The sequence below is a fragment of the Pelophylax lessonae genome (genome assembly GCF_965119305.1).
Source record: "Pelophylax lessonae genome assembly, chromosome: 5".
Lineage (NCBI taxonomy): Eukaryota > Metazoa > Chordata > Amphibia > Anura > Ranidae > Pelophylax > Pelophylax lessonae.
In genome coordinates, this window is record NC_138772.1 from 516,481,099 (window position 1) to 516,506,174 (window position 25,076).

General features: G+C 44.2%; 1 protein-coding gene across 2 annotated transcripts in view; it reads left to right on the top strand.

Moving 5' to 3' along the window:
• FAM91A1 (family with sequence similarity 91 member A1) overlaps positions 1 to 25,076 on the top strand; it is a 145,736-nt gene that overhangs the window by 60,507 nt on the left and 60,153 nt on the right. For both annotated transcript variants that reach the window (XM_082257935.1, XM_082257936.1), the window contains exons 5-8: positions 10,887 to 10,954; positions 12,327 to 12,440; positions 14,843 to 14,933; positions 19,851 to 19,913. In XM_082257935.1, the coding sequence (XP_082114061.1) occupies positions 10,887 to 10,954; positions 12,327 to 12,440; positions 14,843 to 14,933; positions 19,851 to 19,913 (336 nt within the window). The remainder of the gene's footprint in view (positions 1 to 10,886; positions 10,955 to 12,326; positions 12,441 to 14,842; positions 14,934 to 19,850; positions 19,914 to 25,076) is intronic.

Genomic DNA, 25,076 nt, shown 5'->3' on the forward strand with positions numbered 1-25,076 from the left:
GCATCTGGAATTTTTACCTTTGTCCCGGAGCAGAGGACCGCAGAGTTTGGCTAGCTGACGCGCTTCACTGTTATTTTTGTATTTTGTCGATGGATAGTCTTTGCCCCTGTCTGTCATGGCATGCTACAATGAAAATGCAGAAATATTAGTGAAAGTACTGTGGGACCTTACTTCAGGACATGGGCAAGTATCAGCATGATCTAGATCAGGGTTTCTCGACCTTTTTACTTTGGAGGAATCCTTAGCAAAAATTTTGAGATCTCAGGGAACCCCTGAAATAATGTTCACATTTATAATGGAATATTGGTATGATCAGCGACCTCATGCTATAACAACTATTTTTAGAAATTGCATTAAATATTAGAATCAATATTAAAACATACCTATTTAATGTGAAACTTATGCTTGTTTCTTCAGCACAGATGCTCAATTATGGGTACGTTACATGAGGGGGAAGCAGGGCACTTTACATGAAGGGGGAGCAGGGTACGGTACATGAGGGGGAAGCAGGGCATGGTACATGAAGGGGGAGCAGGGTACGGTACTCTGGGGGGGGGGGGGGGGGGTGCTGAGCTGTATGTGTGCTGCACTGTGTATACTGACGTGTATGGGGGGGGGGGGTGCTGTGCTGTATGTGTGCTGCACTGTGTATACTGACATGTATGGGGGGGGGGGGGGCTGAGCTGTATGTGTGCTGCACTGTGTATACTGATATGTATGGGGCGGGGGGGGGGGGGTGCTGAGCTGTAAGTGTGCTGCACTGTGTATACTGACATGTATGGGGGGGGGGGGGGGCGGCTGAGCTGTATGCGTGCTTCACTGTGTATACTGACATGTATAAGGGGGGGGGTGGTGCTGAGCTGTATGTGTGCTTCGCTGTGTATACTGACATGTATGGGGGGGGGGATTGCTGAGCTGTATGTGTGGTGCACTGTGTATACTGACATGTATGGGGGGGGGGGGGTGGTGAGCTGCACGTGCGGTGCACTGTGTATACTGACATGTATTGGGGGGGGGGGGGGGTGCTGAGCTGTATGTGTGCTGCACTGTGTATACTGACATGTAAACAAATAATGCATTCTGTATGCAGGCCAACTAATCGATTATGAAAATTGTTGACAACTATTGAGTCAGCAATCCACTGGCCATACAAACGGTTTCTATAAGTCCATGGGAGGAATTGCAGGGGGATGGTAATCTTGATAGGAGAAAGGACACCTACATTCACCGGCAGCTCCTCGATGGGTATTGGGATCCCCCCAAAGGCATGCAACACATAGAAGAGGGTGTCAGATCAGTAGAAGGAAGATAAAAAATGTAATTTATGAAGTATCACTTACATGTAAACAAGCTGTAGACTGCGCACAGGGCTGGTATAGTTGCTGAGATAAAAGTAGTGTTCTCGATGGACTAGAGAGCAATCACAGGCACAGACCAGGAATTGCGGTGGGTCTGTGCCTAGCTTTACCTAGACACTGATAGAAGTCACAAGACTGCTATAGACTGCTGATGAGAAAAGGTAATTAGCAGTTTATATTTACTAAAAATAATTGCATTTCCATGTACTGTGTACTGTGGGAGACCAGATATAGTGAATGCAGAGTCCTGGGTTTAGTAACACTTTAATGGAAATCTCCCCTACAGGGATTGGGTCAACAATAAAAGCTTAACAGAGGTTATCATCTTTACCAGTTTACCAAAAAAAAAACAAAAAAAAACAGTTTTGACTGGGACAGAATTGATTTGTACATTTATCATTGTGATTGCCTCATCACTGGGCCGTTTCATGATTTCTATTCGTCTTTGTAAAGAATTGTGCCACTTTCCTCTGCCAAAAAGGGAAGTTGATTGAACAATTACAAAAGATTTTCTGGAAGAGTGAATTTTTAATTCCACAGAAAAAGGAATAAACCTTTTACAGCGTGTCATAAAACTGTGCTTTGTACGAGGATATGATGATATGCAGTCATGCTTCATAATCCTCACAAACACCGGCAGATGTCTGATCTATTCATAGAAACTATGAAAAAGTAATATGGCCGCTCTTAGAGTGTATCCAAACCCAAGAACAACATTTGTTTTATAGGTTTCAGCTTACCAGTCCTTAAATGTGGGGGCTGCATTCGTTTTCTTAACCACTTCTTAACCACTTCTGGCCCGGAAGGTTTTCCCCATTAAAGCGGAGTTTCGCCCCCCCTTAAAAAATTGAAAAGTCAGCAGCTGCAAATACCGTAGCTGCTGACTTTTAAATAGTAGAACTTACCTGTCCAGGGAGCCCGCGATGTCGGCGCCCGAAGCTGATTTACGTATCGGCTCTCAGGTGCCGCCGCCATCCAGAGTAAGGGAACCCGGCAGTGAAGCCATGCCAGCTTCAATGCTAGTTCCCTACTGCGCATGCGCAAAGCAGCTGCGCTTTGTAATTGGCCCAACGGCAGAGGAAAAAGGAGGGGGCTGAACTTCAGAGGGACAGCGCCGCGGTGCTGTCTCCCAGGAAGTGGTGAAGGGTACCTGTCAAAAACAGGTATTTGTTCGCCCCTCCCCCCTAAAAAGGTGCCAAATGGGGCACCGTTGTGAGGGGAGGAAGCAGATCAGCGGAGTTCCACTTTTGAGTGGAACTCCGCTTTAGTGACCGGGCCATTTTTTGCGATTCGGCACTGCGTTACTTTAACGGACAATTGCGCAGTCATACGGCGCTGTACCTAAATAAAATTGATGTCCTTTTTTTCCCACAAACAGAGCTTTCTTTTGGTGGTATTTGATCACCTGTGCAATTTTTATTATTTGCGCTATAAACAAAAAAAGAGCAACAATTCTGAAAAAAAATACAATATTTTTCACTTTCTGCTATATAACATTCCCCAAAAAAAAGTAAAAATCTATTTTTTTCATCCTTTTAGGCCAATTTGTTTTCTGCTACATATTTTTGGTAAAAAAAAATTGCAGTAAGTGTATTTTGATTGGTTTGCGCAAAAGTTATCGCGTCTACAAACTAGGAGAAATATTTATCTCATTTTTATTATTTTTTCTTCTAATTTTTTACTAGTAATGATGGCGATCTGCGATTTTTAGCGAGACTGCGACATTGCGGTGGACAGATCGGACCCCTGACTGACATTTTTTACACTTTTGGGGGGGGATCAGTGACATTACTACAGTAATCAGTGCTAACATTATGCACGGTTACTGTAATTATGACACTGGCAGACCTAGGGGGGATCAGAGGGTTAATTGTGAGCGTTTTCTAACTGTGGGGGGAGGGACTTGTGAAATGATCATAGAGACCTGTGATTCTATATAGAAGGATCACAGGCGCTCTGTGATCATTTCAGAGAGAAGAACGGTCAGCTGTGTTTACAACAGCCAACTGTCCTTCTCTCTCAGTGGAGAGCGATCGCGGGTGCCCAGCGGCAATTGCGGCTGGCAGTCCCGTTTATCTGCATCTCCGCTGCATAGTGGGGGCAGCGCGTGCTCGCCCCCCCCCCCCCCCCCCAAGCACAACTCCAGTAAACCGACGTACCCGTACGTCGATTCACGCAGCTGAGCCAGCCTGCTGCAGTATATATGCGGCGGGCGGTCGGCAAGTGGTTAATTAGAGGTTTTTTTTTTCCTTTATTTTACCTGGTAATCCTACAGATAACACAATTCCTGCTGTGGGGTGGCTACCCTCACTCCTCCGCTGTATGTGTGGAGAGAGCTATGGTGGTCACATAAGCTGGACTGCACATAGATTTAGTCTTGGAAGTTGCGCCCTCTTGAGATCCGGAAGCTTGCAGTCACAGTTCTCTATCTCTGCCTCCAAGCAAATAACCTCCAGGCAACATTACTCTACTACTTCTAATTTAAATCTGATCTCCAGGAAAACCACTAATTACACAGATAAAATACATACAGCGGGTCAAATAAGTATTGAACACATTTTTCAAGGTAAATATATTTCTAAGCCCCTTTCACATTAGGTCGCTCCGACTTAGGGGGCGACCTGTGAAGTCACGTGCAGCGCGACTTGCACGGACTTCACATAATGGAAGTCAATGCAAGTCGCCCCCAAGTAGTACAGAACCCTTTTTCTAAGTCGGAGCGACTTGTGTCGCTCCTATTAGAACGGCTCCTTTACTACACAGTGGGAGCGACGGTGCACGACTTGTCAGGCTGACCAAGTCACCTGACACGTCGTACCAGTGTGAATGGACACTAAAGGTGCTATTGACATTAAATATTCACCACCTGTCGGTAACAACCCATGCAATCCATACATACAAAGAAACCAAAACAAACAAGTTCAGAAATTAAGTAATGTGTAATAAAATGGAATGACATAGGGAAAAAGTATTGAACACATGAAGAAAGGGAGGTGTAAAAAGGCATGGAAAGCCAAGACACCAGCTGAAATCCATCAGTAATTAGAAATCAATCCTGCCCCATGTCAGAGCAAATTAATATCAGCTCGTTCAGTCTCATCTGATGGCCTGTAAAAAGGTGTCTCGTTGCCAAGGTGTCGCACAAGAAACATCTCATGATGGGTAAAAGCAAAGCGCTCTCTCAAGACTTTGCAACCTCCTTGTTGCAAAAAATACTGGTGGTACTCATACTCATTAAAAAACAAACATGTAAGCGCTAAAGTCCATCCGCATTGTATGGTGTCCATGCAAATTGAGAAATAAAACACAGGGAGGGGGGTCCAATGGATAACAAAAAGTCCAGCTGCACCAAGCAGCTTAGCTCAGAAATGAGGAAGGAACTCTGGAACAAAATATGTAGAGAACAGAAAAGCGCTCTAAGTGCAGACTGCTTTATTGTACACAGATAAGATAAAAACAGAAAAGCAGCCACTCACAAAACCAGTTGGTACATGGCTGTAAAGATGTAGACAGATGGGTTCCTCCGGGTGGCGCCGTCTCTCTGTATGATGTAGATGACCTGCAGTGCTAGTTGGAGCCGTCCGTAGCAGGAGAGGAAGAGGGCGGCTTGTCTCCAGGGCTATCCGGATCCTCCGACAGGACTGCGCGGCGAGAGTAGGATGGGCGGCTGTGACACCCAGAAACCAGAAGGACGGAAAGACGCATGCCGCGTTTCTGAGCATGCGCCAAGTCCGGATTGAACATGCATGCTCTTTCTTCAGTCCTGTCGGAGGATCCAGATAGCCCTGGAGACAAGCCGGTCACTTCCTCTCCTGCTACCGATGGCTCCAACTAGCCAGTGTTAATTTTGGCAGCAAATTTCAATTTAGTTTTAGTCTTAGTCTTAGTACTAAAATGGCATTTTAGTTTTAGTCCCATTTTAGTCTTCTGCAAGGGTTTTAGTTTTAGTCGTATTTAGTCGACTAAAACTCCAGTACATTTTAGTTGACTAAAACGTCCTAAATTTTAGTTGACTATAACTCATTTTAGTCATCTATAATCGAATGGGTGTAGTTCAATCGTAATTTGTAATGCATGATTTAAGCATTTCTCTACAATTTCCAAACTCATTATATACTACTGCTGGTCCTGGAGTGAAAAATCTAATATGTTATTATTTATGGTATTAAGCTTTGAGCATGCACTAGTGTTAATCTTGGCAGCAAATTTCGATTTAGTTTTAGTTGTAGTCTTTTGACTAAAATGCCATTTTAGTTTTAGTCGTATTTTAATCTTAAGACTAAAATGCCATTTTAGTTTTAGATGTATTTTAGTCATCTGAATTGTTTTAGTTTTAGTTATATTTTAGTCAACTAAAATTGTGTTAATTTAGTCGACGAAAAAGTTTTAATCGGTTTTAGTCGACGAAATTAACACTGCAACTAGCGCTTCAGGTCATCTACATCAGTGGTCCTCAACTCCGGTCCTCAGGGCCCACTAACAGGCCAGATTTTAAAGCGGTTGTAAACCCTTAGAACAAAAAAAAAAAAAAAAAAACCTGCAAGACAAAGGCATAATGGGCTAGTATGCATCGCATACTAGCCCATTATGTGTAACTTACCTTAGAACGAAGCCCCGACACGGACCCCCGGACATCGCTGCGGGCGCTGCCATGATCCCTCGCCGTCTCTTCCGGGTTCGGCGGCTCCGGCGCGGTGATTGGCCGGAAGAGACGGCTCCGGCGCGATGATTGGCCGGAGCCGCGATGACGTCACTCCCGCGCATGCGCGCGGGAGTGATTTTTCCGGCAAGCTCCCGGCAACTTAATTGAAGGTCCCCCCGGACCTTCAGAGCGAATGCGCCGCTCGCGAGAGCGGCTGCATGCACTGTAAATATCGCCTAAACCATGCCAGTTTAGGAGATATTATTTGTACCTACAGGTAAGCCTTATTATAGGCTTACCTGTAGGTAAAAGTGTCAAAAAGCGGGATACTACCGCTTTAAGTATTACCTTGGGGAGATGCAGACTAGAGTACTGCAATCACTGAGCAGCAAATGATATCACCTGGGATGTATTTCAGTTATCTTGCAAACCTGGCCTGTTAGTGGGCCCTGTAGGCCAGTGTTGAGGACCACTGATCTACATCATACAGAGAGACGGCGCCACCCGGAGGAACCCATCTGTCTACATCTTTACAGCCATGTACCAACTGGTTTTGTGAGTTGCTGCTTTATCTGTGTACAATAAAGCAGTCTGCACTTTTCTGTTCTCTACGTACTCATACTCATTGATTACAGAAGGATTTCTAAACTTCAGAATGTTCCAGTGAGCACTGTTGGAGCCATAATCCACAAGTGGAAAGAATATTTATTCACCATAAACTGGCCACAACCAGGTGCTCCATGCAAGATTTCTGAGGAGTGAAAAGAATTATCAGAAGAGTTGTCCAAGATCCAAGGACCACTTGTGGAAAGCTTCAGGAAGCTGGAATTAGCAGGTACAATTGTTTCAAAGAAAATAATAAGTAATGCGCTCAATTGCCATGACTTATATGCACGCTCACCACGCAAGACTCTATTGCTGAAGAAAAAGCACATTAAAGCTCATTTAAAGTTTGCTGCACAACATTTAGACAAGCCTGTAAAATACTGGGATAATATACTCTGGTCAGATTAGACCAAAATGGAACTCTTTGGGTGCCATAACACACACCATGTTTGGAGGTCAAATGGCTCTGCACATCACCCCAAAACACCCCCATTCCAACAGTGAAGTTCGGAGGTGGGAACATCATGGTGTGGGGCTTTTTTTCAGCATACGGTACTGGCAAACTTCATGTCATTGAAGGAAGGATGCATGGAAAAATGTACCAAGACATTCTCGATACAAAATCTGCTGCCATCTACCAGGATGATGAAGATGAAACGAGGGTGGACATTTCAGCAGGACAATGATCCCAAACACAAAGCCAAGGAAACTCTCAATTGGTTTCAAAGAAAGAGAAAAGAAAGCTGCTAGAATGGCCCAGCCAATCACCTGACTTGAATCCAATAGAAAATCTGTGGAAAGAACTAAAGATCAGAGTTTATAGAAGAGGCCCACGAGCCTTCAAGATTTGAAGACTTTGTAGAAGAATGGGCCGAATTCACACCTGAGCAATGCATGTGACAAGTTTCTTCATACAGGAGGCGTCCTTGAAGCTGTCCTTACTAACAAAGGATTTTGCACTAAGTATTAAAAAAATTCCAGTTAGCGTGTTCAATACTTTTCCCTGTGTCATTCCATTTTATTACACATTACTTCATTTCTGAACTTATTTGTATTGGTTTCTTTGTATGTATGGATTGCATGGGTTATTACCGACATGTGGTGACATACCAATAGCACCTTTAGAAATATATTTACCTGGAGAAATGGTGACGCGTTCAATACTTATTGTATATGAGACCAGTTTTACCTTTCAAAGGATTTATATTTCTGTCCATTAAGTCCCGAGATTTAAACAGCCCTGCCACATAGGGCAGTCTTGTCTGGCAAGTGAAGAGACCAGATTTGTCTGTAACACTTAGAGCCGGTTCACACTTGTGCGGATGCGCTGATCGCATGTAATTCGGAGCGCACTGCTCCTTCATTACATGCGATCTCCTGTGCGGATGCGAGTTCAGCCATACACTTTGTATGGCTGAATTCGCAGCGCATCCGCAGCAAACTCGCACATGAGGCTTTTTTTGAGCCTCATCAGAATCGGATCGCACAGTGGTTCACACTTGTGCGATCCGATTCTGTGCGAACTTGCAGATCGCACTGCGATATGCGATCGCAACTGGGGGTCTCATTAACATTTGACACCCCCTGCGTATCGCGTATGGCAGTGTGAACTGCCAGATGTGCGGATGTGATGCGGGATCACGCTGCATATTCGCACCCTTCTCGCATCGCACAAATGTGAACCGAGCCTTACAGGTCTTGTCTCCCCCCCAGCTTATGACTAGATATTGATAGGAGATGCAGCAGACTTATGATCCCTCTGCTCTCTCCACCTGTAAGCATGCCTCTTGTTAGCACATTAACACTGCAGCACAGATTTCTAGTACTGCTTCTGCCTCTTCCAGTCTGAGCTCTGGGGATTATAAGAAGCTTATACCAAGCCAAATTTGTACACTTACACCTATTGGATTTAAAAAAAATACATTTATTAACCACTTCAGCTCCAGAAGGTTTTACCCCCCTTAATGACCAGGCCAGTTTTTGCGATACGGCACCGCGTTGCTTTAACCACTTGCCGACTGCCGTCAGTATATTTACTGCGGCAGTCAGCCCCTCACAGGCAAAGCGATGTTGCTAGCCTGTGAGGCTCTGGGGAGCGAGCGCGTGCCGCTGAATGCGCGCTCCCGCTCGGTCACGGACACCCCCCCCCCCGCGCGTGTGCCCGGCGGACCCAATGTCCGCCGGGCACTCGCGATCGCCCGTTACACCGAGAGAAAGGCAGGCGGCTAATGTAAACTGTCATTCTCCCCTGTGTAAGAATGGTGATCATACGGTTCTACTATGCAGGACCGTTGATCACTGTTCTTACAGCTCAAGCCACAGCCAATCACAGTTAGAAACACGCCCCTAGGGACACACTTAACCCCTCCCTCTCAAAAAAAAAAATATTTTTTTTTTTACTTTCTGCTATAAAACATTTTCAATAAAAAAATTTAAAAAATCTAATGTTTTCCTCAATTCAGGCCAATATGTATTCTGCTACAGATTTTTGGTAAAAAAAAAAAAAAAAAAATCCTAATAAGTGTATTTTGATTGATTTGTGCAAAAGTTATCACGTAATTTGGAATATAAACTATGGAATAGATTTATGGCATTTTTTTTTAATTGTTTTTACAAGTAATGGCAGCGATCAGCGATTTTTTTGCGGGACTGGGACATTTCGGCAGACAAATCTGACACTAAGTAACACTTTTTGGGGACCAGTGACACCAATACAGTGATCAGTGCTAAAAAAAAAAGCACTGTCAGTGTATAAATGACACTGGCAAGCAAGGGGTTAACACTTGGGGTGATTAAGGGGTTAGGTGTGCTCCTATGGAGTGTTTACTAACTGTGAGGGGGATGGATGTGCTAGAGGAAAAAAAAATCTGTGTTTTAGCTTAGCTGAAACACAGATCTCATTCTTCATCTGTGACTGAACAGCCGTCTGCCTTGTTTACATAGGCAGACGGCCGTTCTGTCATTCTCCTGCACGATCGCTGGTGGCCGGCGGCCCCGCTGATTGGCTCCTGCTGTGTCTAATTACAGCGGAAGCAGCACACATGCGCACCCCCCAACATCCACTGCACAAAATCCCATACCTATACCTGATTTTGCGCAGCCGGGCTGCCCTGCCCCAGTACATATGCAGTGGGCGGTCCGGAATTTGTTAATGTTTTACTGAATGCAGAGCTGCATTAATCTGCCTGGGGTTTTGCTTTAAATTGGCAAATACCTGTCAGAGGAATGTGTTTGTAATGCAAGTGTGAGCAATTGGTGTCTTTTAGAGGCTTCTGCAGAGAATGCTCTGGACTTCATTCTCCAGGACATAGGGGACAGATCAGAGCACTTCTAATTGACTGACCAATCAGAAGCACTCTGAGCAGTCCCAGAAGCCCTGCAGAATGAAAAGTGGAGATTTTACATCCCTAGGCCGCCACACCGGCTTCATGGGCACAGCTCTTCACCCCCAGCAGGTAAGTACAGCAGGATCCAGAGTATGGGGAGGGTGATCGGTGTTAGTTCATCTTTTCATCTGAAAAGGTGAGCTGACACTTTAAGGCTGCACACTTTTCTTGTGCACAGGGACTGGGTCAGACCAATGTCAAATGTTTGGAGCTTCTCCAGTTCCAAGCTAGGCTTCTTGTTTTCTCTTGAGATAATCAATAAAATCATTGACCTTTAGGCTCCATGTACACGGGACTTTGGTAAAAGTCCCTTTGAATGCTGGAATTTTTAGGACGTTTGAAACGTCCGTTAGGTCGCGTTTGCACCCGCGTTTAGCGGGCATTTGCGTTTAGAACCGTTCCTAGAGGTCAAAAAAATTATTCCCCTTTAAAATGGAAAAACGCTAAACGCGGGTCATCGCGTTCGGATGCGTTTGTGCGTTTGAAACGCCGGGAAACACACGTTTGAACGCAAATAATTGCGTTCTAAAAAAAGTCCCTGAACGCAACTGCCTGCAAATGACTGTAAACGACCTGGTGTACATGGACAGATGAGATAACATGGAGCTGCGTTCAGGGGCTTCTGAAAAAAACGCCCAACTGCTCCTAAACGGCCATTTCCAGCGTCCTGTGTACATGGAGCCTTACTGTGTGTATATAGGCTCTTGCACATGGGTGCCTGAGCCAGTTTAATGTAAATCCTGGCCTTATGCCAGGCCTTTGCAATGCTGGGTTATTGTGATACTGCTGTCTCTTTTCATCACATTTTGAATATTCGATTGCTTATGACAATGATAAAAGAATTGTGGGATTTTTAAATTAATTTTAACACGCTGTTTTTTTTCCTTCACAAAGGTCTTAGGCTTCTCGGTATTGGAAGGAACCAGTACATAGACCTGATGAACCAATGTAGATCATCAAAGGTGAGATGCTCCCTATACAGCACTGAATTTTGTCAGTTGAAAGCACTTTGCATTTACATCTGAAACAGGTTTAGGGTCTTTTCACAGGGGTGTTTTGCCCGGTGGACTGTGCTTTGCTCAGCAGGGGATCGATCCGCTGATCCCCGCTGAGCAGGCGGATGACAGCTCTGTCTCCGCTCTGTGTGCAGAGATGGAGCTGTCAGAGCCCCACTCTCCTCTATGGGGAATCGGATGGAAACAGACCGCCTATCCGTTTTCATCCGATCCGATCCACCAGATGGATGGAAAATAGGGTTACCATCTGTCTGGATTTCACGGACAGGATCGGATCGGATAGCAGTGGGTGTCAGTGGACATGTCACCGCTAGCATCCGCTGCCCATAGGGGTGAATGGAGCGTCTGATCAGGTCCGCCTGAAAAACTGGCAGGCGGACCTGATCGGAAAGCCAGTGTAAAAGAAAGGGGCCTTAAGGGGTAGCAGGCATCCCCTGGTGCTTGTACATACTTTCTGTTTCTATGCGTTCCCCTTCTGTGTTGTTTGCCTTCCAGAGTCCTCCAAAAATTGCCTTGTAAGTTTGTGGCCAATCCAGACCCTTATCCTGTCCCTCCTACTAAGTGCTCTAGGGTCTGCCAGCTGGCTGCAGGGGATATACTCCATACTTGGAAAGGCACTTACCAACAATTCAAGAATTGAGTGTTAGCAAGAGTAAGTAACCTTTCCAGAAGGATAGCAGTGCTTATATTTAATTAATGACAGGTCTATGTAATCCTGATGAGAGCAGAAAAAACCCAAACTCACCCCAACACTGTCCTAGGCTTCCTACAGTGCTATCTGTCTGTCACTAGAAGATACATGGGGGGAGATTTACTAAAACTGGAAATCGGCTTCTATCGTCAGCTTGTTCAATGAAACTCTGACCATAAAAACTGGAAGCTGATTGGTTTCTATGCAGAGCTGCACCAGAGCTGATTGGTTTCTATGCAGAGCTGCACCAGAGCTGATTGGTTTCTATGCAGAGCTGCACCAGAGCTGATTGGTTTCTATGCAGAGTTGCACCTAATTTTGCACTCTCCAGTTTTAGTCAATCAAACCCATAGTCTTGTGAACAATTGCACAATGAGTAACACACCCCCATTTGACAACTCATTTGCCAGCACTGTGTAGTAGGTAGTAAGTTATCACTTCTATATACTCAGAGGTACTGAGAATTTGGGAGAGCAGCAGCAGTGAATGGAATGGCAGGGCTATGACAGTAAAGGTAAGTATTCCAAACAATTCTAAATTGTTTCAGCCTAGTTGTTTTGTATCACAGAGTGATTGATACATTAGACAATGATTTCATCTCTATTTTGTATGTCTCCCCCACAATAGAAATTCTTTAGGAGGAAAACTGCCCGTGACTTGCTGCCAGTGAAGCCTGTAGAGATAACAGTAGAGCCATGGTGGGTAGTGCAGTCTGGGTACATCACTGAGGATGACATCAAGGTATGGACTACAATATTATGGCTGAAGGTTTAAACCAACTTCCTAATGTATAAAATTGAATTAAAATAAAAAAATGTTATTAAAAAAAATTAGTGTTACCAGCTCACACGTCATTCTGCATTTTAGAACATTAGAGAAAACATAAAGGTATGCAAAGACCTGAGAAGGCCATCGCCTAATCTGCCTTTTTTTGGCCTTGTGATGTTATAATATTTCCAAGTTACTCCCAAGCTTGAGGGCTCATTAAAAGTATGTGTGGTTCCCACACTGGATAAAAGACAGTGACCACAAGGACATCTAGAAATGCAAAAGTGCTATTATACTGTGTAGAGACATAGTGCAACATTATGCTGCTGTAAAGAGACATAGGGGTTGATTTACTAAAGGTAAATGGTCTGTGCACTGCAAGGGCAGTTGCTCTGAAGCTCTGAAATGAGGGGAAGCTCTGCTATATTCTATCATCCAATCATGTGCAAGCAAGAATGCAGTTTATTTTTCTTGCATCTTCCCCTCAGATCTAGAGCAACTGCACTTGCAGTGCACAGACCATTTACCTTTAGTAAATCAACTCCATAGTGTAGTGCTATGCTCCTGTGCAGAGACATAGTGTAGTGCTATGCTCCTGTGCAGAGACCTAGTGTAGTGCTATGCTCCTGTGCAGAGACATAGTGTAGTGCTATGCTCCTGTGCAGAGACATAGTGTAGTGCTATGCTCCTGTGCAGAGACATAGTGTAGTGCTATGCTCCTGTGCAGAGACACAGTGTAGTGCTATGCTCCTGTGCAGAGACACAGTGTAGTGCTATGCTCCTGTGCAGAGACATAGTGTAGTGCTATGCTCCTGTGCAGAGACATAGTGTAGTGCTATGCTCCTGTGCAGAGACACAGTGTAGTGCTATGCTCCTGTGCAGAGACATAGTGTAGTGCTATGCTCCTGTGCAGAGACATAGTGTAGTGCTATGTTACTGTGCAGAGATATAGTGTAGTGCTATGCTCCTGTGCAGAGACACAGTGTAAGGCTATGCTATTGTGCAGAGACATGGTGTAGTGCTATGCTCCTGTGCAGAGACATAGTGTAGTGCTATGCTCCTGTGCAGAGACACAGTGTAGTGCTATGCTCCTGTGCAGAGACAGTGTAGTGCTATGCTCCTGTGCAGAGACACAGTGTAGTGCTATGCTCCTGTGCAGACATAGTGTAGTGCTATGCTCCTGTGCAGAGACATAGTGTAGTGCTATGCTCCTGTGCAGAGACACAGTGTAAGGCTATGCTATTGTGCAGAGACATAGTGTAGTGCTATGCTATTGGGCAGAGACATAGTGTAGTGCTATGCTATTGTGCAGAGACATAGTGTAAGGCTAAGCTATTGTACAGAGACAGTGTAGTGCTATGCTATTGTGCAGAGACATAGTGTAAGGCTAAGCTATTGTGCAGAGACATAGTGTAGTGCTATGCTACTGTGCAGAGACATAGTGTAGTGCTATGCTACTATGCAGAGACATAGTGTAGTGCTATGCTCCTGTGCAGAGACATAGTTTAGTGCTATGCTATTGTGCAGAGACATAGTTTAGTGCTATGCTATTGTGCAGAGACATAGTGTCGTGCTATGCTATTGTGCAGAGACATAGTGTAAGGCTAAGCTATTGTACAGAGACAGTGTAGTGCTATGCTATTGTGCAGAGACATAGTGTAGTGCTATGCTACTGTGCAGAGACATAGTGTAGTGCTATGCTCCTGTGCAGAGACATAGTGTAGTGCTATGCTCCTGTGCAGAGACATAGTGTAAGGCTATGCTCCTGTGCAGAGACATAGTGTAGTGCTATGCTCCTGTGCAGAGACATAGTGTAAGGCTATGCTCCTGTGCAGAGACACAGTGTAAGACTATGCTATTGTGCAGAGATGTAAATGAAGCATCACTTTCTGCACGTAAAGTTAAAATTAAAAAAAGTAAACCGTACTGAAAAGAGGTATTTCTTGATATTAAAGTTGAACTTTAGGCCAGATTTAAAGATGGGGAATTTGAATGCAGAAGAGATACTTACTTGCCTGCTCATTGCTGTGCCTGCGGCAATGCTGAATCCGATTGTGATGCCATTTCCGATCAGCCAATGACATCGGCCGGCAATCGAGACACTGAAAGCAGCTGCTCAAGGATGTCAGCGGCCGGCCGGGAGTTTAATTCTGCTTTAAAGTATACGAAAAAAGTTAGTTTCATGTTCAGAGTGGGAGACAAGGGAAGATGATATTCCTTCATTACGCTTCAGCTTTGAAATTGCCCTTATAAACACAGTAAATTCTTCTTGATTAGGAAATGATTGAGAATTATGGCTACTCTTATGTTTCTTCCCCCCCCCCCCCTTGTTGCAGATTTTACCCTAACTTATTTGCACACCATTTTTTCTCTAGGTCTGTAGCACACCAGAGAAAAGAGCGATTGATAAGATCATTGACTCTGGGCCTCAGCTGGCTGGTTCTCTGGAGTACAACATTGTTCATAGTAAGTATTGGCATCACAACCTCAACATCTACAGTATCCTTCTTATCTAAAGGCTGATGATGACCACATACATTACAGCCAAACTGTTCAGTGATTAATAAAAGTGGTTCTAAAGCCGTAACATTTTTTACCTTAACGCATTCCTTAAAGAATTGGGGGGGTGGAAGGGCAGTGTGTGGTTGTGGTGAACTGGTCAGTGGATGGGATATTCACTGAGTTTTTTTGCAAAAGAAAAATAACAAACATGTTAAAACTTAAAATGTTATAAGGAAATTACCTTAACCACTTGCCGACAGCCGCACGACTATCTACGTCGGCGGTCAGCCCCTCACAGGCAAAGTGACGTAGGGCTACGTCACTAGCCTGTGAGGGTCTAGGGAGCGAGCGCGCGCCCCCGGAGGCGCGCTCCCGCTCCCGAGTGGTCACGGACCCCCCCGCACGTGTGACCGGCGGACCCGATGTCCGCCGGCCACTCTGCGATCGGCGGGGGAGAGGGAGAAAGTCAGGCAGCTTGTGTAAACAAGCTGCCTGTCATTCTCCTCGCTGTATGAGAGCTGATCATCTGGATCTACTATGTAGATCCGTTGATCACTCTGCATACAGCTGAAGCCCCAGCCAATCACAGTTAGAATCACGCCCCTAGGGACACACACAGCCCCTCCCTCTCAAATAAAGTTAACCCCTTCACTACCAGTGTATTTTTACAGTAACAGTGCATATGTATAGCACTGATTACTGTAGAAATGTCACTGGTAACCCCAAAAGTGTCAAAAATGTCAGTCAAGGGTCCGATCTGTCCGCCGCAATGTCGCAGTACCGCAAAAAAAATCGCAGATCGCCGCCATTACGCGTTAAAAAAAAAAAACAACAAAAATGACAAAAATCTTTCCCTTAGTTAGTAAACGCAATAACTTTTGCGCAAACCAATCAAAATACGCTTTTTGCGATTTTTTTTTTTACCAAACATAGGTAGCATAAAACAAATTGGCCGAAAATTTTAAAAAATTTTGATTTTTACATTTTTTTTTTGGCGGAATTTCATATAAAAAAAAGGGAAAAATATTGCTATTTTTGCAAAATGGACGCTCTTTTTTTGTTTATAGCGCGTGATCAAAAAATCGCACAGGTGATCAAATACCACCAAAAGAAAGCTCTGTTTGTGGGAAAAAAAGGACGCCAAATTCTTTAAGGTACAGCGTCGCACGACCGCGCAATTCTCCGTTAAAGTCACGCAGTGCCAAATCGCAAAATACCCCCTGGTCGGAATGGGGGTAAAATCTTCCGGGGCTTAAGTGGTTAAAGTGAATTTTTACTGCATCTGAGCCCGACAAACCAAAAACACTATTTAATTCATTTTTATTATTCAAAGCAAACTCCTCCATCCATCCATGTCTCCATGCTTTATTTTGATGAGAAATCACTTTGAAAAACACCCCCTAGCATTTCTGGCCTTGGCCATCTTGACTAAGGTAAAATGGTTCATGTAGCTTTTACTTCCTGCCCTTAGCTCAGGTATGCATGCAGGAAGTCTGATGAGCTGTGAAAACCCCTCCTCCTTCCCTGAAGACTCCTGGGATGTATGACATCATTTGCCTAGGCAAGAACCCAGGAAGTAACTGAAGAAATGTAAAAAAAAAAAAATGTTTAAAACAAGTAATTATAATATACTTTCCTATCTATTTACTAATGCTAGTAACATGAGGATTAAAAATAATCAATGTTGATTGAGAGAGTGAAGTTCAGCTTTAAACAACCCTTAACCACCGCACAATCGAAAAAATATCGCATTCGTTATTTATATTCGTTTTTGAATTGAACTTTCACAGCTGATTTACCGCATGTGTTATTTTACCGATTTTTTTTTTTTATTTGCCATTATTTTAGTGATTTGACCTCACTGGCTCTCACACACATTTTTGCCTAAGGCATTGCCACAAATTGATAAAAACTGTGTGTTACTGCCCACAGCAAGTAAGCAGCAGTTTGATTACAAAAATTGGGAGTTGCAATGGCATTGGTTGCTCCATCAAGCTACTAATTAGGACTAAACCTTGTCTTGAGTCAAGGTCAAACAAGGAGATGGTTCCAAGTCTACGTTACTGAAAGAATTGTACCATCTTACACATGAAAGAACTGGTTATTAAACTTAACAGACTATAAACCAGTAGGTCTCTTTTAGGGCTTGGGGGGTCATCAAAACTCTGCAGTGGAGCCACATTTTTACTGCCCCTCAATGGCTTCCCCTTTTGATGCAGAGGCAGCAGCTGGAGGTGCCTGCCCTCTCACACTTGGCAGGCAATACCGCCTCCCTACCGCCTGTCAAATGCTTTCTGAAGAGCAGATGAGGTGTAAACGAGGCCTTAGGCCTCTAGCACATGGCTGCAAGAGGGTCATACAGCCTACATTCAGGGGTATTTCTTTGACAGGTAAATCATACAGCCAGCCTTTACAAATCGATGACAGACTGTCTGAAGCTGCAGCTGTACCCGTATATATGCAAATCTTATTTTTCAAATGCATTTCAGAAATTATGCACTCCCCCTGGATGCAGAGGGTCTGCGCTGTTGTGGGCCTTAAAGTGAATATAAATCTCAGACATTAAATATGAGCAAAGCATAACCCTCTTTAGTTTGTACTCGTCTTAATCCAGATCACTAAGGCCTCATGCACACTGGATGTTATAAAAACTTCAGCTTTTTTGCATTGGCGTTTTTCAGTGTTTTTCACCTCTCTGCTATTTTAGTAATTCAGACTTTCCCACAATGCAATGCTTGCCAGAATTGCATTGCATGGGTGTTCACACCCATGCGATAAGATTTAGGTGTGGGGAAAAAAGAGACCTACAACATTTTGGTGCAAATGTGATGCAATTTGAGCCATATAAAATATTTGGCTCAAATTGCATTGCATAGACATCACATGTGATTTGCACAGGAATGCGGTGCGTCTTTGGTGCAAATCACATGCGGTGTTCAGCATGCACCAGTGTGAACCCAGGCTATGTTCCATGAAAGACACCTTGAAACAGAACCCAGGCTTAAAAAAAGCAATTGAATAAAAAAACTCAAAAAAGACCAGTTAGTGTTTATCGCCGTTTATTGGAGTTAGAGCATTTTTACAGCTGAAAAACGCCACTCAAAACCCACTCGTTTTTTTTTTTTACAGCCAGAAAACGCCCCTGCCAAAACCTGCTGATAACAGCCTGTGTGTGCATGGAGACATAGGATAACATGCTGGGGCATTTATATTAAAAAAGAATAGCGCGCAAATGCAAAAGAAATTACTACCAAATCTGAAGAGAGTTCATAAATAAAAATGGGGGTTTGGTCCCACCATATGGCCATATCGTGCTCAAGCCCACTACTGCGTCAAAGTACCCCATTATCAGTGGGTCCTACACTATCCATGAAAAAGAGATGAATCCAGCCTAACCCTTGGAGATAATACTCCTTGCTGGGAAAAATGTGCAAATGCACTACAGGGGACTCCTCCTATATCTATCTATATGCTGGGGCATTTATAGGCTGTAGAAAAAAAACGTCTGATGCCAAAAACAGCCGCTGTAAAAACGTCCAGTGTGCTTGAGGCCTTAGTGCCGGTTCACATTTCTGCGATCACATAGATCGCATGTAATTTGGAGCGCATTGCTCCTAAAATTACATACGATGTCTGTGCGGTGCAAATTCAGCCATCGTATGTTAGGCTCCGTTCACATGTTAGCGTATGGATCACGGGGAGAACCGCCGCGGTTTCGTCCGCGATCCGGAGATTATTGCAAATCGCGGGACGCCTGTGCGTTGCCCGTTGATTTGCAATAGACCCCCAAACGCTGAGCGATGTTGCCGCGATTTCCGCCTGCCGAATCGCGGTAACATCGCGCAAAAAAAATTGCGGGACGCAATACGATCCAAAGAAGCTCTTGTACTTTTTTGCGCGATGTTACCGCGATTCGGCAGGCGTAAATCGCTGCAACATCGCTCAGCGTTTGGGGGTCTATTGCAAATCAACGGGCAACGCACAGGCGTCCCGTGATTTGCAATAATCTCCGGATCGCGGGCGGAACCGCAGCGGTTCTGCCCGTGATCCATGCGCTAACATGTGAACGGAGCCTAACATGTTTGTTATTTAAAAAACAAAAAACAAAATGAGACTTTACAATCACTTTAAAAACTATTGTAAATACTCCTAGAAATCCCCAATCTCAATCATGCAAAAGGCAAGCATAAATATAATATTCAAAATACCATATATTGACATTGATATGTATATAGCTGAAAGGATCACAATTCTATATATAACATATCCAATGTGCAGTAAATGTCCCTCTGTGGCATGCTTAAAGTGATTGTAAAGTCTCGTTTTTTTTTTTTTCTTTTAAAAAAAAAACAGACCTGTTATACTTACCTGCTCTGTGCAGTGGTTTTGCACAGAGCAGCCCCAATCCTCCTCTTCTCAGGTGCCTTGCTGGCTCTCCTGGCCCCTCCCTCCTGTTGAGTGCCCCTACAGCAAATAGCTGTAGGGGCCGTGGTTCACCCCCCCCCCCCCTCATTGGCTAATTTGACAGCAGCGGGAGCCAATGGCACAGCTGCTGTGTCTCAGCCAATCAGGAGGGAGAGTCCCGGACAGCTGAGGTACTCATGCACATCGCTGGATGGAGATGAGGCTCAGGTAAGTATGAGGGGGGCTGCTGCACACAGAAGGTTTTTTTATCTTTTATTCATAGGCTACATAAAGATAAAACCTTCTGCCTTTACAACCACTTAAGTCAGTATCCCTCATCGCTACAATGTCTTTTATATTTAAGTTGGTATATTTGCTTCAAAAAACACCATTACCCCTCAATGACTCTCTAAATCTTGCTTGTAGTTTGCACTCCCTCTTATTTGGTGTTAAAAAACATCATTCTATGTCTTTTAGGCCTTTATAATAAAGGATTCATATATCTTGATGTACCAATCTCAGACGACAGTTGTATAGCTGGTAAGTACGCAATTAAATCAGGAATTTATTACTATTTTTTCTCTACATGAATAATGTAATGCTCTAGCTGATTTTATATATAAATGTGTATGTACAGTTTAGCAAAAAAGTATTTAGTCAGCCACTTAAAGAGATTAAAGGTCTGTAATTTTCATCATAGGTATACTTCAACTATGAGCGACAAAATGAAAAAAATCCAGAAAATCACATTGTCTGATTTTTAAAGATTATTTTTAAGAAAATAACAAAAGTTCATCTCAATACTTTGTTATATACTGTTTGTTGGCAATGACAGAGGTCAAACGTTTTCTGTAAGTCTTCACAAGGTTTTCACACACTGTTGCTGGTATTTTGGCCCATTCCTCCATGCAGATCTCCTCTAGAGCAGTGATGCTTTGGGGTTGTCACTGGGCAACACAGACTTTCAACTCCCTCCAAAGGTTTTCTATGGGGTTCAGATCTGGAGACTAGAGGCTAGGCCACTCCAGGACCTTAAAATGCTTCTTATGAAGCCACTCCTTTGTTGTCCGGGCGGTGTGTTTGGGATCATTGTCATGCTGAAAGACCCAGCCACGTTTCATCCTCAGTGCCCTTGCTGATGGAAGGAGGTTTTCACTCAAAATCTCACGATACATGGCCCCATTCATCCTTTCCTTTGCACGGATCAGTTGTCCTTTGCAGAAAAACAGCCCCAAAGCATGATGTTTCCACCCCCATGCTTCACAGTAGGTATGGTGTTCTTTGGTTGCAACTCAGAATTCTTTCTCCTCCAAACATGACGAGTTGAGTTTTTACCAAAAAGTTCTACTTTGGTTTCATCTGACCATATGACATTCTCCCAATCCTCTTCTGGATCATCCAAATGCTCTTTAGTAAACTTCAGACAGGCCCGGACATGTACTGGCTTAAGCAAGGGGACACTTCTGGCACTGCAGGATTTGAGTCCCTGGCGGCGTAGTGTGTTACTGATGGTAGCCTTTGTTACTTTGGTCTCGGCTCTCTGCAGGTCATTCATTGGGTCCCCCCGTGTGGTTCTGGAATTTTTGCTCACCGTTCTTGTGATCATTTTGACCCCACGGGGTGAGATTTTGTGTGGAGCCCCAGATCGAGGGAGATTATCAGTGGTCTTGTATGTCTTCCATTTTCTAATAATTGCTCCCACAGTTGATTTCTTCACACCAAGCTACTTGCCTATTTGAGATTCAGTCTTCCCAGCCTGGTGCAGGTCTACAATTTTGTTTCTGGTGTCCTTCGACAGCTCTTTGGTCTTGGCCATAGTGGAGTTTGGAGTGTGACTGTTTGAGGTTGTGGACAGGTGTCTTTTATACTGATCACAAGTTCAAACAGGTGCCATCAATACAGGTAACGAGTGGAGGACAGAGGAGCCTCTTAAAGAAGAAGTTACAGGTCTGTGAGATCTTGCTTGTTGGTAGGTGACCAAATACTTATTTTACCGAGGAATTTACCAATTAATTCATTAGAAATCCTACAATGTGATTTCCTGAATTCTTTCCCCCCATTCTGTCTCTCATAGTTGAAGTATACCTATGATAAAAATTACAGGCCTCTCTTATCTTTTTAAGTGGGAGAACTTACACAATTGGTGGCTGACTAAATACTTTTTTGCCCAACTGTGTATGTGTGTGTGTGTGTGTGTGTGTATATATGTGTCTATATATATTAGGGATAGACGGATATGCACTTTCCCCGATATATCGGTATCGTCCCTGGAACTGGCCAATATTGCAGATATTTTTGTGACGTCATTCTGCTTTCTTAGGCTGCCTCCCTCGCCTTGGACATCCTCATCTGGAGTCAGGACTAGTCTCGCAGGAGTGTATCACAGCCATACACCCACCCACAGCAGCCCATTGCCAGCCACCCACATCCACAGGCCCTGTACCAGCCACCCACAGGCCAGCCATAGGCACTGTACCAGCCACCCACAGGCCCTGTACCTGCCACCCACAGGCCCTGAACCCAGCCAGCCACCCACCATGGGGTGACAGCCAGCCACTCACAGGCCCTGTACCTGCCACCCACAGGCCCTGAACCCAGACCGCCAGCCACCCACCACAGGGTGCCAGACAGCCACCCACCACAGGGTGCCAGCAAGCCAGCCTTTAAGCATTTAACAAAAATTAACATGTTTAGTACCAGATTTGTGTCAAAAAATTTTCTTTATTTTTCAAAACTTTAAATGTACAAAATATTGGCCCATATTGGCCATATCGGTCTATCCCTAATATATATATATGTGTGTGTGTGTATATGTATGTATGTGGATATGGAAGCACAAAGTTGTCTTAAATGTCTTTGTATGCTGTAGCACTAATAGCACCCTTCACTGGAAAGCTAAACTTGGAAGAATTTGGAGGGTTGCCCACATACTTTTGGCCATATAGTTAGATGTGATGGTCAGTTGTCCACAAACTTCTGGTCACATAGTGTACATATATACTCACTGGTCACTTTATTAGGTACACCTGTTCAATTGTTTGGTAACACAAATTGCTAATCATCCAATCACATGGCAGCAAGTCAATGCATTTGGGCATCTAGACATGATGAAGACGACTTGCTGAAGTTCAAACCGAGCATCAGAAAAACGAGGAAGAAAGGGGATTTAAGTGACTTTGAATGTGGCATAGTTGTTGGTGTCAGACGGGTTGGTCTGAGTATTTCAGAAACTGCTGATCTACTGGGATTTTCACACACAACCATCTCTCGGGTTACAGAGAATGGTCCAAAAAAAGAGAAAATATCCAGTGAGTGGCAGTTGTGTGGAGGAAAATGCTTTGTTGATGTCAGAGGTCAGAGGAGAATAGGCAGACTGGTTCGAGATGATATAAAGGCAACAGTACCTCAAATAACCACTCCTTACAACCAAGGTATGCAGAATACCATCTCTGAACGCACAACACATTGAACCTTGAAGCAGATGGGCTACAGCAGGAGAAGACCACACCGGCTGCCACTCCTGACAGCTAAAAACAGGAAACTGAGGCTACAATTAGCACAGGCTCACCAAAATTGGACAATAGAAGATTGGAAAAACGTTGCCTGGTCTTATGAGTCTCGATTTCAGCTGCGACATTCAGATGGTAGGGTCAGAATTTGGTGTAAGCAACATGAAAGCATGGATCCATCCTGCCTTGTATCAATGGTTCAGGCTGGTGGTGGTGGTGGTGTAATGGTGTGGGGGATGTTTTGGCACACTTTGGGCCCCTTAGTACCAATTGAGTATCATTTAAACAGCACGGCCTACCTGAGTATTGTTGCTGATCATGTCCATCCCTTTATGACTACAATGTCCCCATCTTCTGATGGCTCCTTCCAGCAGGATAATGCGCCATGTCACAAAGATCAAATCATCTCACCACTGGTTTGTTCACCATGACAATGAGGTCACTGTACTCCAATGGCCTCCACACTCACCACATCTTATCCAATAGAGGACCTTTGGGATGTGGTGGAATGGGAAATTCCCATCATAGATGTGCAGCCGACAAATCTGCAGCAACTGCGTGATGCTATCATGTCACTATGGAGCAAAGTCTCTGAGGAATGTTTCCAACTCCTTGTTGAATCAATGCCACGAAGAATGAAGGCAGTTCTGAAGGTAAAAGGGGGTCCGACCCGGTACTAGCAAGGTGTACCTAATAAAGTGTCCGGTGAGTGTACATTTTCTCACTGATTCCATAAGCAGCCAAACACGTCCTTCACCTTTCCTCTAGCCTGGCCTCCTATAGCCGCATTCAAGGCTTCTTGTGTACCTGTGTCCTTGTCTGACACTTCCTTACCCATACCATTTGGCACACTATAGTCCTAAATCTTGGTCTATACCCTAAAAAGTCACCTCCTCTGGCAATCTTCTAATCACACGTAGGATAGCTTTTCAGGTTAAAATCCAACACAGATTTCAGGTGATAATCTAACACAAGATTTCTCCCCAGCGAAAAGACAAGCCTCAATATAAGACACACACATTTGTATAATGTTTGCTGCTCATCTCCCCTTGTGTCACTCCCATTATACCTCTAGACCAGGGGTCTTCAAACTATGGCCCTCCATACAATTCCCATAATGCCTAGCCATGTCTGTGAATGTCAGAGTTTTCTAATGCCTCATGAGATGTGTAGTTCCACAACAGCTGGAGGGCCGTAGATTGAGGATCCCTGCCATAGAATGATAACTTCCATAGCTCTGGTCTCTCTATCCTTTTGAATCTAGTTATTGCAGAATTATGATTTGTTTTTATTGCTGAATTCTATTTGTCTTTGGAAAAGTTTTGTTTGTTGGTTTTACTCATTTACTTTTAACAGCTCCATGGGAGTTGATGGTGTAATATAATCTTTTTTACCTATTGGGGTAATTTCAGATGAGTGGCAAAGGGGATGGTAAAAGTTGTCCGACCTTCATTTTTTTACCACCCACCTAAATCTTAAAGTGTAACTAAACCCAGAACCTGCATTCACTATATCTGGTCTCCCACAGTACACAGAACATGGAAATGCAATTATTTTCGTAAATATAAACGGATAATTACCTTTTCTCATCAGCAGTATATAGTAGTCTTGTAACTTCTATCTGTTCCTAGTTAAAGCGGAGTTCCGCCCTCGTCCAAAAAATAAAAGTCAGCAGCTACACATACTGTACACATACTGTACACATACTGTAGCTGCTGACTTTTAATATTAGGACACTTATCTGTCCTGAAGTCCAGTGATGTAGGCACCGCGGCCGATGTTTCCATTGGCTGTCGGGTGCTGCTGCCGCCATTGCCAGTAAGGGAACCCGGCAGTGAAGCCTTGCGGCTTCACGGGCGTGACCCTACTGCACATGCACGAAGCGCCCTGCGCATTCCTACTGGCTCGGCGCTGTATCCCGGAAGTGGGGAAGGGTACCTGTCAAAACAGGTACCCGTTCCCCCCTCCCTCCTGAATGGTGCCAAATGTGGCACCGGAGGGGGGGGGAGGAAACAAAAGAGCGGAAGTTCCACTTTTGGGTGGAACTCCGCTTTAAGCTTGTAGGAGGAGTTTTCATTCTCTCCTGAACCTCTGTCTGGACAGTGCTGATTGGCCCTGTGCTGATCATATGCTCTCCCAGGAGCCCGTACTCTGGCTCTGTAAAGTTATTTTTTGGAGACCGTGAATGAAGAGG